This window comes from Cricetulus griseus, chromosome 8, assembly GCF_003668045.3.
Source record: "Cricetulus griseus strain 17A/GY chromosome 8, alternate assembly CriGri-PICRH-1.0, whole genome shotgun sequence".
In the NCBI taxonomy this organism is placed as follows: Eukaryota; Metazoa; Chordata; class Mammalia; order Rodentia; family Cricetidae; genus Cricetulus; species Cricetulus griseus.
Window position 1 is genome coordinate 7,675,760 of NC_048601.1, and position 15,188 is coordinate 7,690,947.

Below are 15,188 nucleotides of genomic sequence, written 5' to 3' on the forward strand. Positions count from 1 at the left end.
GGGCTGGGTCCCGGTCCCACTGAAAGCATTTTTGGTATGTTGCTTTGCAGTTTTTGAGGTAGAGATTCACAGAGCCAAGGGTGACCTGGGGTTCACTAAAGTCAGCAGTTTTTGGGGTGCTATGGTATTTACTCATAGGCATATTTTAAATATACACTGATATGCTGTTATATCACCCCTTGGATTATAAAAATAATTTTTAGTTATTTACTATAATTTTATGTGCAAAAGTGCATATATATATATATATATATATATATATATATATATATATATATGTATGTTTATCATGTGTGTACCTCTATCATGCCTAGAGAGTCCAGAAGAGGATGCCAGATCCCTGGAACTGGTGTTCCAGATGGTTGTGAGGCACCATGTGAGTGCTTCGAACTGACCTCAGGTCCTCTGCAAGAGCAGTAACTGCTCTTCAAGTGTGGACCATCTCCCTAGCCCTGAACCATGCATATTTTGATGGCTATTTTATAATACAACCAATCACTTAGCTTCAATTCTTGAAACAGGCATATTTAAGCACCAAAGTTCCATATGTTTCTCTTCCATGTCCACCGAACAACCAGTCCTTTAGGAGGGAAGCCATGAGACAGCCTCTCTTACAGAGACAAGACTAACACTCTTTCATGCACCCAGCCACTCTGCATTTCTGGTGAAAGACAGAGATGGTTTTGATTTTCAAACACATAGAATTCTGATGTTTCACTTTCCAGTGCAGGAGATACATATTTCTGCATAGCATCTTATTTTTCATGAGGCCTAAGCACTGTGATACTCAAAAGTTAAAACAATAGTCAGGAGATATTATAGCTGGATTCATCAAAAACAGGAGTTTCCTTTCTGAGGCCAGGCCAGTTTCTCTTTGGCTCAATTCTATGAATTTTGGTCACTTGTCCATCTTGATGATTTATTCCCTCCTCTACCTCCTTTGCTTTAAAAATTACACACTATCTTAGTTGTAGACTACAATGCTCAATTGAAATTCCAGTTGATTTTTTGTCAGTACATAGCCATAAAACCTAACATACTCATGTTCTATGATAAAAATTTCACTTCTTTCTGCAAGCCTGCCCATAGGTGTTAAGAATGTACAGATTAGCAACCAACTGACTGTTTCCTTCTATGTTACAACTTATCCATTAGAATACATTTCTTACCTGACTCAGAATACGGCCACATGTTTTTCCTATATTTTCCACTAAGTCAAAAATTGGAAAATTCCAGGTGTTTAACTGATCCATAATTGAGTCCAGGTTATCCATGACTAGGGGTTCAGGAGCAAGAATCGGTTTGTCCTGTAATGGAGATGAAGATATTTGAACCACACATAATTTTTATATTTAAAAAAATCATCAAATTGGTAAATTCAATAAATAACTGTGGTTCTCAGAAATAAATGACTTAAAAGTCCATGAATCTTAAAATTAACAAAAAGGAAAAGAAAGAAAGAAGGACAGACAGATAGGAAGGAAGGAAGGAAGGAAGGAAGGAAGGAAGGAAGGAAGGAAGGAAGGAAGGAAGGAAGGAAGAATATGTGACCAGACTAAAGAGGCCAGCATTGAATGCAGTTCCACTGACTTTTATGTAGTCTGGTGCCTGCCTGCCCCTCTTTCACACACAACCCAGACAAACGGATGTTTCTCCCAGACATTAGCTTTACTACTTTTGTGTCAATTACAAGACTCTTTAATGAAGACTGAAGAACCTCAGAAAACTCCTATGCTATTTCTCAACCTCCTTCTTTCTATACTATAGCATATGTGTCTGAGATGAGAGCCTGCCTTACCTTGGACCCTTGATAGAAATGCATGAGGCTTCACCCCTTGGCTTAAATTGCATTTCTATTTGAGCTGTTCAGATCAGCTTTATTCCTGGAGAATGACAGCTGTCACAGCTTTCAGGAACGTAACTTTATCCCTGAGACATGAGACCTGCCCTCCACTAAACAACACAGTGTACAAAGTGTCCTAAATCAGGATACTCAGATTTCCCACCACCACAAGTATTTTTTTAATTAAAGAAAATAAAGAGAATAAAACATTAAAAAATTTTTGTCTTAAAAACTAGTTTGAAGCTATGAGTAGCAAAAACATGGTTAAAGAAACATGCTAAGAGCAATAGCAGGCAAGCCAATGAGTCCCTATCCTTGGCAGCCATGCTTAGCCTCTCTCAAATGTACACCAGTGAGTCTTTACACCAGATAAGTCACCATCAAAGGACCTTTTAGAGCCAGTACAGACAAGATCTAATACAGCAAGGAAAACAAATATTCACTTTCTAATCAAGGGGGTATCAAAGATAAAATCAGTCAACCAATCCACCTCTTTTTCTAAACTATTAGTTTAATATTATATTACCAGTTAATATTATTAGCTTATTAATTTTTTCATTAAACTTATTAATGGTTTTTGATTGTATTATTTGTGTTCATATGCAATGATGAATATTTGGGGCTGGTGAGATGGCTCCATCAGTCAAAAGTTTCCCATGCAAATATGGGAGAGGAGTTTTATCCATAAAACCAATTAAAAAAAAAATCAGTGTGATTGATGGTGGTCTCTTGTAATGTCAGAACTGGGGACATAGAGAAATGTGGTTCCTAGGGCTCACTAGCCAGACTGAGCTCCAAATCAATGAGAGACCTTGTCTCAAAATAAAGCAGATGGAACTTGAGCAAAAATACCTAAGATTGTGTCTGGACTTCCCATGTGTGCTCTCTGTATGTGCACTTACACGCAGACACACACACACACACACACACACACACACACACACACACACACATTTCATTGCCCAATAAAAGAATCATGAAGAAACCAATATGCTCAGAGAGAGAGGGAGGCTGTAACAATACAACCTGAAGGCTACAGACACACGGATCCAAATGGATGCAAGCATTAGATCTAATGACAAAAAAACATAATCCTAAGCCGTCTCTGCAACAGAAGCAAGTTCTCGTGAAAATCAATGAGTTTAGTGTGTGGGACTACCAGGAAGATCATGGTCTGGGAAGCATAGGTGCCACAAGCCGACGCTTTCCTCAGTAGCTCTCTCTGGCACTCGGCCTCCTCTTCATTCTGCAAAATGTCACTGCTGTCACTGTTGTTGTTGGTCTCATAATCAGAGGTAACTTGGGACGTGTCATCTGCAATTGAAAGAGACCAGCCTGTTATAAGAGACGTGGCTATGATGGGGACAGGACACAAGGCAGTAAGTCTTCCTAAACACATCAGCACGGGATGAGCTATTTAGGGAGATTGCATTCATGGACAGACACCAAAAGCAGAATAATAGGGAAGGAAATATATTTTCAAGGTTGGTTTTAGTTTTGACTATGTGTTTGTAGTATGTCTGTGTACATTCGATTCATATGCCTGTGTAGACCAGATGAAGGTGTCAGGTCCCTTGGAATTGGAGTTATAGACAGCTGGCTGTAAGTTACCCAACATGGGTGCTGGGAACAGAATTCAGGTTTTCTGGGAGAGCAATACATATTCCTGCCTTCTGTGTAATTTCTCAGTCCCCCAAATACATTTCTAATCCTAGTAAATAGATGGGAGTTAAGATGTGTGATTTATGTGACATTTAGTAACTTTATAATGATAACTTTTAAATTATTTGCATTAATTCTGTAAGTTTAATTATTCCTCCCTCCTTTCCTCTCTCTTTCCCTCCCTCCACCCCCCTCTCTCTGTCTCTCTCTCTTCTTTCTGGTAGCGGGAATCAAAACTGGGGCATTACATATGTCCTCAAGAACTCTACCACTGAGCTGCATCCCCTAGCTGGATTTAAATTTGTTTCCCCTGTTCTTCCACTGCATTAAGCCAGAAATCAGTTGACGACACACTATTTAAGAGCCTGGGTCATGGGAATAATTATGTTGACACACCCAGGAACCAGTAGCCTGAAGAACATGAAGCAATGGCTAATTAATGCTTATGAGTGCACAGATCTTATGTGTATGGCCCAGGTCCTTGGAAATCTGGGATTCCTCTTTTTTTTTTCCTCCACCATTATCTCGTCTTCCAGTCAGCAATTATTAGCTGAAAATCCAACCAGAAAATATAAGTATCTAAAGAACACACTTCCAAACAGTCATCAGGAAGAATGAAACATTTTTAACATTTTCTCAGGATCCTCTTTTCTTCCATCTTTCTAATGTAATTGCTTGCCCAATAAACTTAGGAACAAAGGGCAGAATAAAAACATGTGTGATCATGTGCAACTCATGATCTATAGAGATAGGGGAGTAGCTCCAGGGAGGACCCCATGGCGCTGCAAGAGTCCATGAAGGTGGCCTGTGCATTGACGGATGATGGCACATCCAGAGCCCAGGAAGGTGACCTGACCTGGTCCTCTCATTCTGTCAGTCCTGGGAGACTTGGAGAAGCATCCTAAGTCCTCAAAGAGCTATATAATAACCAGGTAGGTAATTTTCCTTTGACTTCTCCTTGACCTTTGCATATTACTACACAGGATTCTCATGGAAAAAATATGTCAGTAAATTTTATTTGAGGGTATCTACCAAACATTGACAGGGATGCATAATTATTCCTGGTGGTGCCATGACCTTAAAGTCTATACTTCATTGATGCTGTTTTCTACATTGTATACTCTAAGTACAGTAAAAGCAATCCCATAGAGCTGTGCCAACAGAAATAATTATTGCAGCAACATCACAAGCAATAGCTACTTACAGTGACCCCATAATCCAAAGAGAAATAAATGATTCATATATATATATATATATATATATATATATATATATATATATATATATATGTAGGGTTTTTTTTAAAGATTTACTTTTGTGTGTAAGTGTGTCTGTGTGCTCAATGTGTGTGGTGCCTAAAGCACCCACAAGAGAGCATCCTGGGGTTGGAGTTACACATGGTTGTTGGTACACCAGATGTGGATTCTGGGAATCAAATTCCGATCCTCTGGAAGAGCAGTCTACACTCAAAACTTCCAAATTGTCTCTTCATCCCCCACACATGGTTTATTTAATCTCTGCAGTGATCTTATGTAGTGGGCACTACTGTTACTCTGCCATTTGCAAGTAAGGGAATTAAGGTGCAGAAATTTAGAGGACATGTGATGGGGACAGAAGGAAGGGTGATCCAGGTTACACTACCCATGTTCTTGAGGACACTGCCTCAAGGGAAAACCATGTTATCATGAACAGTACAATCAGGGTCATGCATATGCTCGGACAGGTAACCCTCTAAAGGAAAAGGCATCAACATGAGCCATCATTTATGTGGAGTATGTCATGTAACATACAGTGCTATCTATACATTATACAAAGGGGGCTCTGTCTTTAAAAATGATATACATTTGTGTGCAAAGTACAGAAATGTCTAGGAAAGTCCATGTCCAAACTTTGCTATGAGTTAAATTTAGATAGTGGGTTGATGACGATTTTTATTTCCTCATTGGTCATTTTAAGTTTACATTTCATTTAGGTTAGCCAGAGAGACGGATTAGTGGTTAAGAGTATTTGGTTGTGCTGTAGAGGAAGTTCGGTTTCCAGAACCCACATCAGGAGGTCCACAATAACTCAACTCCAGCTACAGGATCTGATGCCCAATTCTGGTCTACATGGGTATAACACTCATGTGCATACCCCCTCCCCCATAAAAATATACACAAAATTTTAAAATTCAAAAAGTTAAGATTTACAAATTTGAAAAACAACTAGGAATTTTTTTATTTTTATTTTATTTTACTAGTTCAAATTAGGAACAAGCTTGCTTCAGATGTCAATCCCTTCTCCCTCTCCCTCCCTTCCCCCACAACATTCCACCTGCCCCTAGCCATCCTCTCCCCAGGCAGGGTAAGGCTCTCAAAAGGGGCTCCCCAAAGTCTACCACATCATCCTGGGCCAGGCCTAGGCCCTTCCCCATGTGTCCAGGTCAAGAGAACATCCCTTCACATGGGATGGGCTCTCAAAATCCCTTCTTTTTTTTAAGACCTTACATATTTAATACAGTGCGTTACCCCTGTACAAATGGAAAAAAAATTAAGTTCAACATTTCCAGACCAATATGGCTGTTAATTTTTGTACAATGCCAACTCAACACAGTAAACTGGGATACTTTTTTTCCAAAGTTGACAGCACAGCTAAAGTTTCCAAAAATTCAAATATATATATATCAATAATGGCAGTATGTTATGCATCAATAGCAGCAACAGCTTTTCCAGGTTCTGCAGTCATTTGAACAAAATTGTAGAGACATCTAGCACTCTCCATTTTAAAAAAAAGTAAAAAACAAAATCCCAGAAAAACAGCACAGTTCTGTTACTCTTGTGGTACCTGGCACCATTTTTTTTTAAAATTAGCTTCTCAATCATCATCTGGAAGGAAACCATTCTGAGCAACATCATTAAAAACAGCTCTGATAAAGCATGGTCACTACTATGTATCATAAAGCAGGTCCATGAGTCTACCATAAGATCCTGCAATTCTACTCCTAGGCATATACCCAAAAGAAGCACATTCATATAACAAGGACATCTGTTCAACCATGTTCATAGAAGCATTATTTGTAATAGCCAAAAACTAGAAGCAGCCTAGATGCCCCTCAACTGAAGAATGGATAGAGAAAATGTGGTACATTTACACAACGGAGTACTACTCAGCAGAAAAAAAAACAATGGAATCTTGAAATTTGCAGGAAAATGAATGGAACTCGAAGAAACCATTCTAAAAATTGCCCTTTAAAAATTAATTAAATCCACTCTTATTTATTTATTTTTTTGGGGAAATAGTTTTTTATTATTATTAGAAGCAAGTTTCTGATTGACATATCAAGTTGCCTTTTTGGTCAAGGAGACATTAGAAAATAAAATAACTTGAATTTTGAGCAACAGAATCCAAAAAGTATATTACCTGTTCTGTTTGGTTTCTGAGTGGCTGGGCCACTTCTCTCTGAGGGTCCATCAGGAGGATTCCCTTTTGAATAAGGTCTGCCACAGCTGAGAAATGTTGGGAGAGCATAAGTACCTCTGTACATTTTAAACACTTTTAAGCACACAGTATCTTCATAAACATCAACCATCCCCTGCCTTGGTCTTTCATTGCTGTAAGATTTACATTGGCTCATAGTTTAGGGGTATCAGTCCATAGTCAAGTTTTCCCCCACTTTGACCCAGAACTGAGGCAACATATCAGAGCAGTGACAAAGTGTGTTTTCCATCATGGCTCACAGAAAGCAAGAGAGCTAAGGAGGGGTCAGGGTCAAGGAACATTCTTCAAAGTACAACCCTAGGGACCTACTTCCTCTAGTGAGGCTCCCCATGCTTCCACCATCTCCTAACAATGTGTCCAGTTATAAGGGCACCAACAGATCCACCAACTGATTAAGTTAGGGCCGTCTAGATGTAGCTATTTTCCTGGAGTCTCCATGTTTCATATCAAACCCACAATAACGCATATAATAAAATATCACAGTCTTCTACTGGTGAGTCTAGGGGGCAATTCACTTTGCATTACATGCAGATGCTGAGGGGTGGTCCTCCATCTAAACTTCATCTGACTCTCCTCTTCCTCCTCCTCAGCCCACATATTTACACTGAAATGCTGATGAAGTTGTTATATTATTGGGAAAGATCCTGGAATAACTGCCGTTTGTCTGTGAAGTGGTTCTGAAGGATCTGCCGCATGTCTGGCTATGACTGTCTTCCCCAGTGGGACACCTTTAGAGCCTCATTGCTCCACTCATTTCTTGTAGTTAGGATCCTCAATGTCTAATCAGATTTTTAATAAAACACAGAAAAACATTAAAACAGAATAATAGTAAATTCATTTTTATCTTTTCCCAAAACAAATGTATTTCTTTACTGTACATTTTTCCAGCCATCCTTTAAGTACTAAAGGAAATGACCAAAGGAGAGGGACATTGTGGGGAAAAGTGAATGACTGTACTCACTATTATTGCTTGAAAAAAAAGCCAACATGATGTGTGGACAACCAAAATGGTAGAAGTTTCCAGAGAAGTGAATAGTGGCCCATCACAGAGGTGGGTAAATGAGGAGAATCTTTCTGTTTTCTCAACAACTTTACTATTTAACAAGTCAAAGGGTAATCCCACAAACTGGCCCCTCCTTAAATATTTTGTTTAACTATGTCTCAATTAGGTTTTAATCTTCTATTTTGTGGTTGGGCTCTTTTCTTCTGAATAATTTAAAAGATCTCAGGACAACTTTTTTGTCTCATGGTTACTTAACTACGAGATGACAGCATAAAGGGGAAGAAAATAGTTTAACATCAAATGTTTAATATCTAAATGTCTCATTATCTTCTGAACTGTACACAGAGCAAAACATTTCCAAGCTACAGTATACCATCATACTAAGTAAGTATAGTTTTCAACCCTGAAATATAAACAGAAAATCATTATACAGGATTTATTTCTAATGAGAAAAACCCATCATTTTGTCTTAGGAATCAAAAGAAAAGAATAAAGGAAATAAAAAGAAAGTGCATGCTAACTTATGACTTCTAATCTCGTGTGAAAGCTTATTAATGTGAAGGATTTTCATTGCCTGGCAATACCTAAGAGGACTATTTAAGTTACTAGTTCAAATAGAGCATCTTGTGTCAAAAAAACAAAAACAAAACAAACCCCCAAAACAGCTTGTTGCAAAGGCATTACAACAGCCAAGAGACTAGGGTTCAATGCCAAGCCCTTCGAGTTCAGCAGGGGAAACCACAATAGTTAGTCGTGTGTTTCTGGAGCATTCTGTGACTACATGGGTGGCTGCCTTGAAGGGAATTATAAAACCTGGTTTGAATTATAGATTTATAAAGCCCAAACAAATAAAATGCACACTACTGGATTTCTAACCATCACTGAACAAGGGAGACAGAGAAATCCTCCTTGCCACCCCCCCCCACTCTCTTTATGAAACTCTGACATTCTTTCCTCTAAAACAACCACAGCAAGATGATAAGATAATCTGGCTGCAGGAAACGTGGGCAAGCCATAGAGCTTCCCTGAACATGGCTGGCTCTTCTTTCAGATGCTTCTTTCTCACAAGTCTTGAGAGAGGGAGAGCCCCTTGAAAAAGCCAGAAGCAGATGTTCTTAACCGAAATCACTCTGCTGGGCTTTATCCTGGCTCAGGGTACAGAACAAAGAACAATGCTTCCCTCAGCAAGACTGTCCAATGTCAGATGCTCGAACAATTACAGGGTGTTAACCTAAGGGAATTGGCTCTGGGGCCCAGTGAACTCAGAGACATGAAACAGACCAAGAACTCCTCTGAGCTTTTGGCACAGAGAGTGTGATGTAGCATGTCTCAGACTTTGACCGCACAACAGCACTGAGAAGATGGCTGTGCTGGGTGGAAAGCCCGTGGAACTCATGTTTACTTAGAAGGCTGTCTTGGGAAGAGCTTGGGTACTAGAATAACATTTTAATCTGGTCTTTGCCCAACAATTAAGGTTGGCTATTTTTTTCCACTTAAAAATAGTTGTATAGAGAAAGGAAGTAAAAATAAAGATGATAAAATAAACAATGTTTATTTATCTTAGGGCAGTAAAGTTTGGATGAGGAGAGATCCCCAGGTGTCATGAGTTCAAGTCTTGCTCAATAATCTGTGGTGCTGTCTAGAGCTAGGGGATCTTAAAAGGTAGGTCATATGGGAATGAATGTAGGCCATGGGCAGAGTGTTCAAACAGCAGTTGGGATCTGTAGTCTCTCTTCTCTGTGTCTTCACTTTCCCCAAGAACAAAGCATCCTTAGTTAGACAGTTCCTTCCCTGGGATTCTGCTTTGCTACAAGCCCCAAAACAACAAGGTCAAGGAACTGCTGAATGAATCCACAGAAGCCTTAAGTAGAAGTAGACCATTCCTTCTTGGTCTCAGGTATGCTACAAGTGACAACTGACATAGGGAGTTTACAGACAAGCTACAAGCAAATGAAATGTGTGAAGCTTAGTATCCGTTGTTAGCTATTAAACAGAGTACCCTGATAAAGAAATGAGACACAAGAAAGCATGATGCTGCTAACACATTCCAAAGTAATCTTCATTGTGCTGATAAACACTGGCCTCTTTTCTACATAAAAACAATGCTAGGGACTGGAGAGATGGCTCAGTGGCTAAGAGCACTGATTGTTCTTCCAGAGGACCTGGGTTTGATTTCCAGCACCCACAAGGTAGTGGACAACCACTTGTACTCTAGTCCCAGCCAATCTCTCATCGTCCTCTAGCCTCGTAGGGCACTGCATACACACATATGCAGACAAAACACCCAAATACATAAAAAAGGTAAATCTTAAAAATTTAATCCTTTAAGATCAAAGCATCCAAAATGAAGACATTACTGAAGAACAACAAAAATGTTCATCAGTAATTGGAGGTGTGTTCATTTTATGGTCAATGTTGGTTAAAAAAATAATCACTTCAGGTACATTAAGATCTCCTTTAATCAACCTCTGATGATCCTGGGCAATTCCATTTATTTTTTTATTTTTCTTCCTTCATCCCTCCCTCTTTTCTTCCTTTTTTAGAAATGACTTTCCACGCTATAGCCCAGGCTGGCTTCAGACTCTCTGTGTAGTTCAAGCTGTCTTTGAACCCCTGGCCATCCTCCTGAGTGCTAGGGTTTTAAGCACTCACCCCCATTACCAGCTTATAATTCTGTTTAATTATGATATAAGAGGAAATAATTTGCTTAATTTCATTCAGGGAACCAATTGCGTCAAGCCATAATTCATGATGTATTATTCATTCATTTCAGAAGAGTTAAAATGAAATACACACGTTTCAGGTAAAATGCCTTAAAAATCAATATAAAATAGTCACAGGATAACAAAAGCATTCCAGCAAAATAATCAATTACATCACATTACTTTATGAAAATTTAAGTATTTTATTTATTTCAATTATTTAAACTTTTATTTTTATTTACATGTATGTGTCTGTGTGTGGTATGCTCACATGAATGCAGGTGACCCTGGAAGGCAGAAGAAGGCATCAGATCCCCGAGAAAAAGGGTTGCAGGCTATTATGAGCCACCTGGTGAGGATGCTAGGGACCTAACTAAGGATGTCTGTAAGAGCTGCAAGCACTCTTAACCTCTGAACCATGTTGCCAGCCCACAAAGCATATTTTATCCATCACCCACCAGTATATAAACAAATATATACTGCTAATTATTTTGTACTCTCTCCAAAGATCTGTTCAGACTAAACGGGAAATGAAGTTTCTATTTATAGGGAGCCATGGAACAATTAGGTTTCTATTATAGCCTTAAACATAACACCATACTATATATATATAGTATATAATATATATATATATATATATATATATATATATATATATATATAATGTAATATGTTATAGTATAAGGTTCTTACCTGCTACATATGACAGGTGGAGGCAGGATCTGAGGGGACAGGTCAGGGGCACTTTGGGTGTAAGTTAAGGCCCTGTGAGATCCAGGGCCTCGCTTGGCAGTTATTTCAGGGGATTCTGGAAACTGTGCTGAAGTAATGTTGCCAACAGGACTACTGGCAGGCGAGCCTTGTGGAGGTGAGGAGGAGGGCGAGGGTACAGGTGAAATCTTAGCAAGGCCACCTGAAAGAGAAAGAGAGTAATGATGCCATTCAACAATGCAAACGTGATTCCTTCCTGTCACCCTCACCCTATATCCATACAATTAGTAGTAGCCACCAGCTCCATGCTTGGCCCCAGATCTGATCTCATCTTCATGCTACCACCTAGAGACAGGACATGTGCCTGGGTGTCTCTATGCCATGGGAATATGACCAGTAAGTCATCCTGAAACATTGCTACTAGGGCTGCCACACATCCACTAAAGCCTGAAGTAACCTCAGGGCGGAACCTTGTTATTTTCTTTTCCCATTTTCGTTTCTCTCTTGTCATCCTGATCTGGAATATCAATTACAATTTTCTCACATGTCTGGACATTTTCAGCTGGAACAAAACTCACTGCCTTTTAAAAGAAACAATTGCATTTTAAAAAAATATTTATTTGCATGTGTGTTGACCTGCATGAGTTTATGTGCCCTGCATGTGTGCAGAAGCGTATGGAGGCCAGGAGATGGCGCCAGATCCCCCGGAAGTGGAGTTCCCTAGATGATTGTGAGTCCCCATGTGGGTGCTGGTAATAGAACTCGGAACCTACGGAAGAGCAGCAAGTGCTCTTAATCACTGAGCCATTTATCCAGCCTCACTATTGTTTTAAAGTCTCATCTAGAGCATACAGTGGCAGGTATGGGAAACTTAAGATATGAAAGTGAAAATGATAATTTGGGGGAGGCAGGTAGACTTCTTAATTGTTCACACACCCAGTGGAAGGCACATTTCTATGGGAAAACAACTCTGAGAAAAGTAAGTTTGGAGAGAACATTAAAACATGATACATCCAACACAAACTACACAGGGGACCTAAAGTTTCAACTTCAAAACTGGGGACTTGTGTCAGATTTCCCACGTTTACATTGATGTTACAGTGTGAGGAGGTCTCATGGGGGAAGTACTTCTGTGTATGTTTTTCTTATTGGTTGTTGAAGAAAATACTGTTTGGCCAATGAGACAGCAAGTTAGATGGGACTAGGAGTCAAAGAGGATTCTGGGAAATGTAGTAGAGAAGTGGTGATCCAGGCAGGAAGTGACATAGCAGGGAGACTCATATTTAAGAAGAGGAAAAAGGAAGTGTCGCTCTCTTTTCCCCTCTGCTCCTGTCCAGCGGCACGATGTGATCCACCAGCAAGGAGGGACACCAATAAGGTGTCCGATAAGATATGTCTTATAAAATGTATAGGTTTGAGCTAACAGATGAGAATCCTAGTCATTGGCCAAGCAGCATTGTACCTAATACAAGTTTCTGTGTATTCATTTGGGCCCTAACTCAGGTGGGCGGCTGGCGTAAACTGCACATGTGGTGATGGGGCTCAGGCAGCTTTGGCGGAAAGATTTATCGTAACAGAGGTCTGTCTATGGCACTGACTTGGGATTCTCTAGAGCTCTCACTCTATAAGATGGGGCTAGTGTCTTTTGACTTTCAAGTCATTCACAGGTAGCTGCTTATCCCATCTTAGGGGAAACTGATAGCCCTGGATATCACATTTCTAGCTGTGCGTGTAGCTAATTGGCAGCTGTTTCAAGGCAGTCTTGTGTCCAAAATTCAGTTCCTTTAAAATTTTGACTTTTCCTGGTGCAATGTTTTCTGCTCCATGGTGTGGAATATCATAATTTGTAGAATGATTTCCTTGGTGTTTTTTATACTTTTGTTAGGTTCCTGGGATGAGAGGGGTTCTCATCTTCACCATGGTGGAAAACTTCCCCAACAAGCCCCTGCACCATATTTCTGTGTTGCTCTTGAACCAGCAGAATGATCCCTCTCATTTGTACTTAATAGATGAACCCACCTTGATCCAGGGAGAGTAACTAAACATGTTGCCAGAGTCAGGAAGAGCTCACAAGAGAACATGAGGGAAAAGGTAGGAGCTAATCTAATTGGGGTTTCTTTTTCTTCCTCCCTCCCTTTCTTTCTTGTACATGCTGACCACAGTCTCCCCTCCCTCCTCTCCTCCCAGTCTCTCCCTATCTCCCCTCTTCCCCCATCCACTCCTCCTTGTTTATATTCAGGAAAGGCAGGCCTCCCATGAATAGCCACAAAACATGTCATATCAAATTGCATTAAGACTAAGCACTTCCCCAAGTATTAAATTTGGGCAAGGCAATCCAATATGAAGAACAGGTTCCCCAAAGCCAGAAAAAGAGTCAGAAGTAGCCTATGCTCCCACTGTTACGAGTCCCACGGGAAGACCAAGCTACACAACTGTCAGATATAACTAAAGGGCCTAGGTCAGTCCCATCAGGCTCCCTGGTTGTCAGTTAAATCTCTGTGAGCCCAGGTTAGTTGTGTGTGTGTGTGTGTGTGTGTGTGTGTGTGTGTGTGTGTGTGTGTGTGTGTGTGTATGGGTGTGTGTGTGTTGTTCTTGACTCCTCTGTCTCCTACAATCCTTCCTCTCCATTTTCTGTAGGTTTTCCCAAGCTCTTTCTAATGTTTGGCTGTGGGTCTGCCTCTCTTTCCATCAGCTGTTAGATGAAGCCTCTGATGACTATTGGGCTAGGCACCAATTTCTGAGTATAGCAGACTATCATTAGGCATCATAACATTGATATTTGTTTTTTTTCTCCAGTGGTGCTTGGTTTTATCCCAGGTCTCTGGGTCAGGACCCTGACTGGGCTTTAAAGATACCTGGCAAGATTAAATGTCTGTGCTTAAAAAGATGAGCCTATATATCAGCATTGCTGTAGGCACTGGCTCCATCATTTTGTGGCAAATTCTGAGATTTGGGGGTACATGTCTACTATTTTTGTTTCTTTTATCTTTTGTGTATATACAAGTTTTTGTATGTTCATGAGTGTATGGGGGTATGGAGGCTAATATGATTTTCCCTGTCTTCACCAATGGCTTTTCACCTTGATTTTGGGGACAGAGCCTCTCACTAAACCTGTAGCTCACTGATATACCTAGACTGGTCTTCATCCAACCCCAGGGATCCTGGTGTCCCTTCCTCCTCAGTGCTGGAATGGCAGGCTGATCTCAGCCTGGCTTGGCTGTTTACATGGATGATGAGGATTGAACCCAGTCTTTAGTCAGCACTTAACCCACAGAGCTGTCTCCTCGGCCCATCCCACCTCTTTTTGTAAGTCTTTCTTTCTTTCTTTCTTTCTTTCTTTCTTTCTTTCCTTCCTTCCTTCCTTCCTTCCTTCCTTTCTTTCTTTTTTCTTTCTTTCTTTTTTTCCAGACCATTAGTTCAAAGCTCGTTGGGAAATTTCTCCATTTCTATCTGGACACAAATGTTTTCTGAGGGTAATTTATGAGAAGACTGATTTTGTTTGAGTAGCTGGGAGCTAATAGCTGTAGAGTGAGTTGTGGGGGTTCAAACTTAAATAAGCATTTTAAAAGCTGTATGGCCATTAGGGTTCTTGAAACTCCGTGGTTAACTAAATTTAAACTAATAAGCAGACTTTAAGGCTCCTGGGATGAACTTCTGAATAGATGTGCAGCAGAGAAGCAGTTTGCTTTTATAGTTCTTTGCTCTCTCTATTTTGAACTCTTTGACAAGCACCAGGTCTCTGTGCCAACAGTGAAAAGCAGATTGTAGGGGACGGGGTAGGCTAGAAGAT

General features: G+C 40.1%; 1 protein-coding gene across 1 annotated transcript in view; it reads right to left on the reverse strand.

The window, feature by feature from the left end:
- The window catches only part of Pde3a (phosphodiesterase 3A), a 264,258-nt gene that overhangs the window by 26,169 nt on the left and 222,901 nt on the right, over positions 1-15,188 (reverse strand). Inside the window, exons 6-9 of the mRNA XM_027430188.2 lie at positions 11,381-11,600; positions 6,905-6,990; positions 3,003-3,157; positions 1,170-1,307 (exon numbers count right to left, since the gene is read on the reverse strand). Coding sequence (XP_027285989.1) covers positions 1,170-1,307; positions 3,003-3,157; positions 6,905-6,990; positions 11,381-11,600 — 599 coding nt within the window. The remainder of the gene's footprint in view (positions 1-1,169; positions 1,308-3,002; positions 3,158-6,904; positions 6,991-11,380; positions 11,601-15,188) is intronic.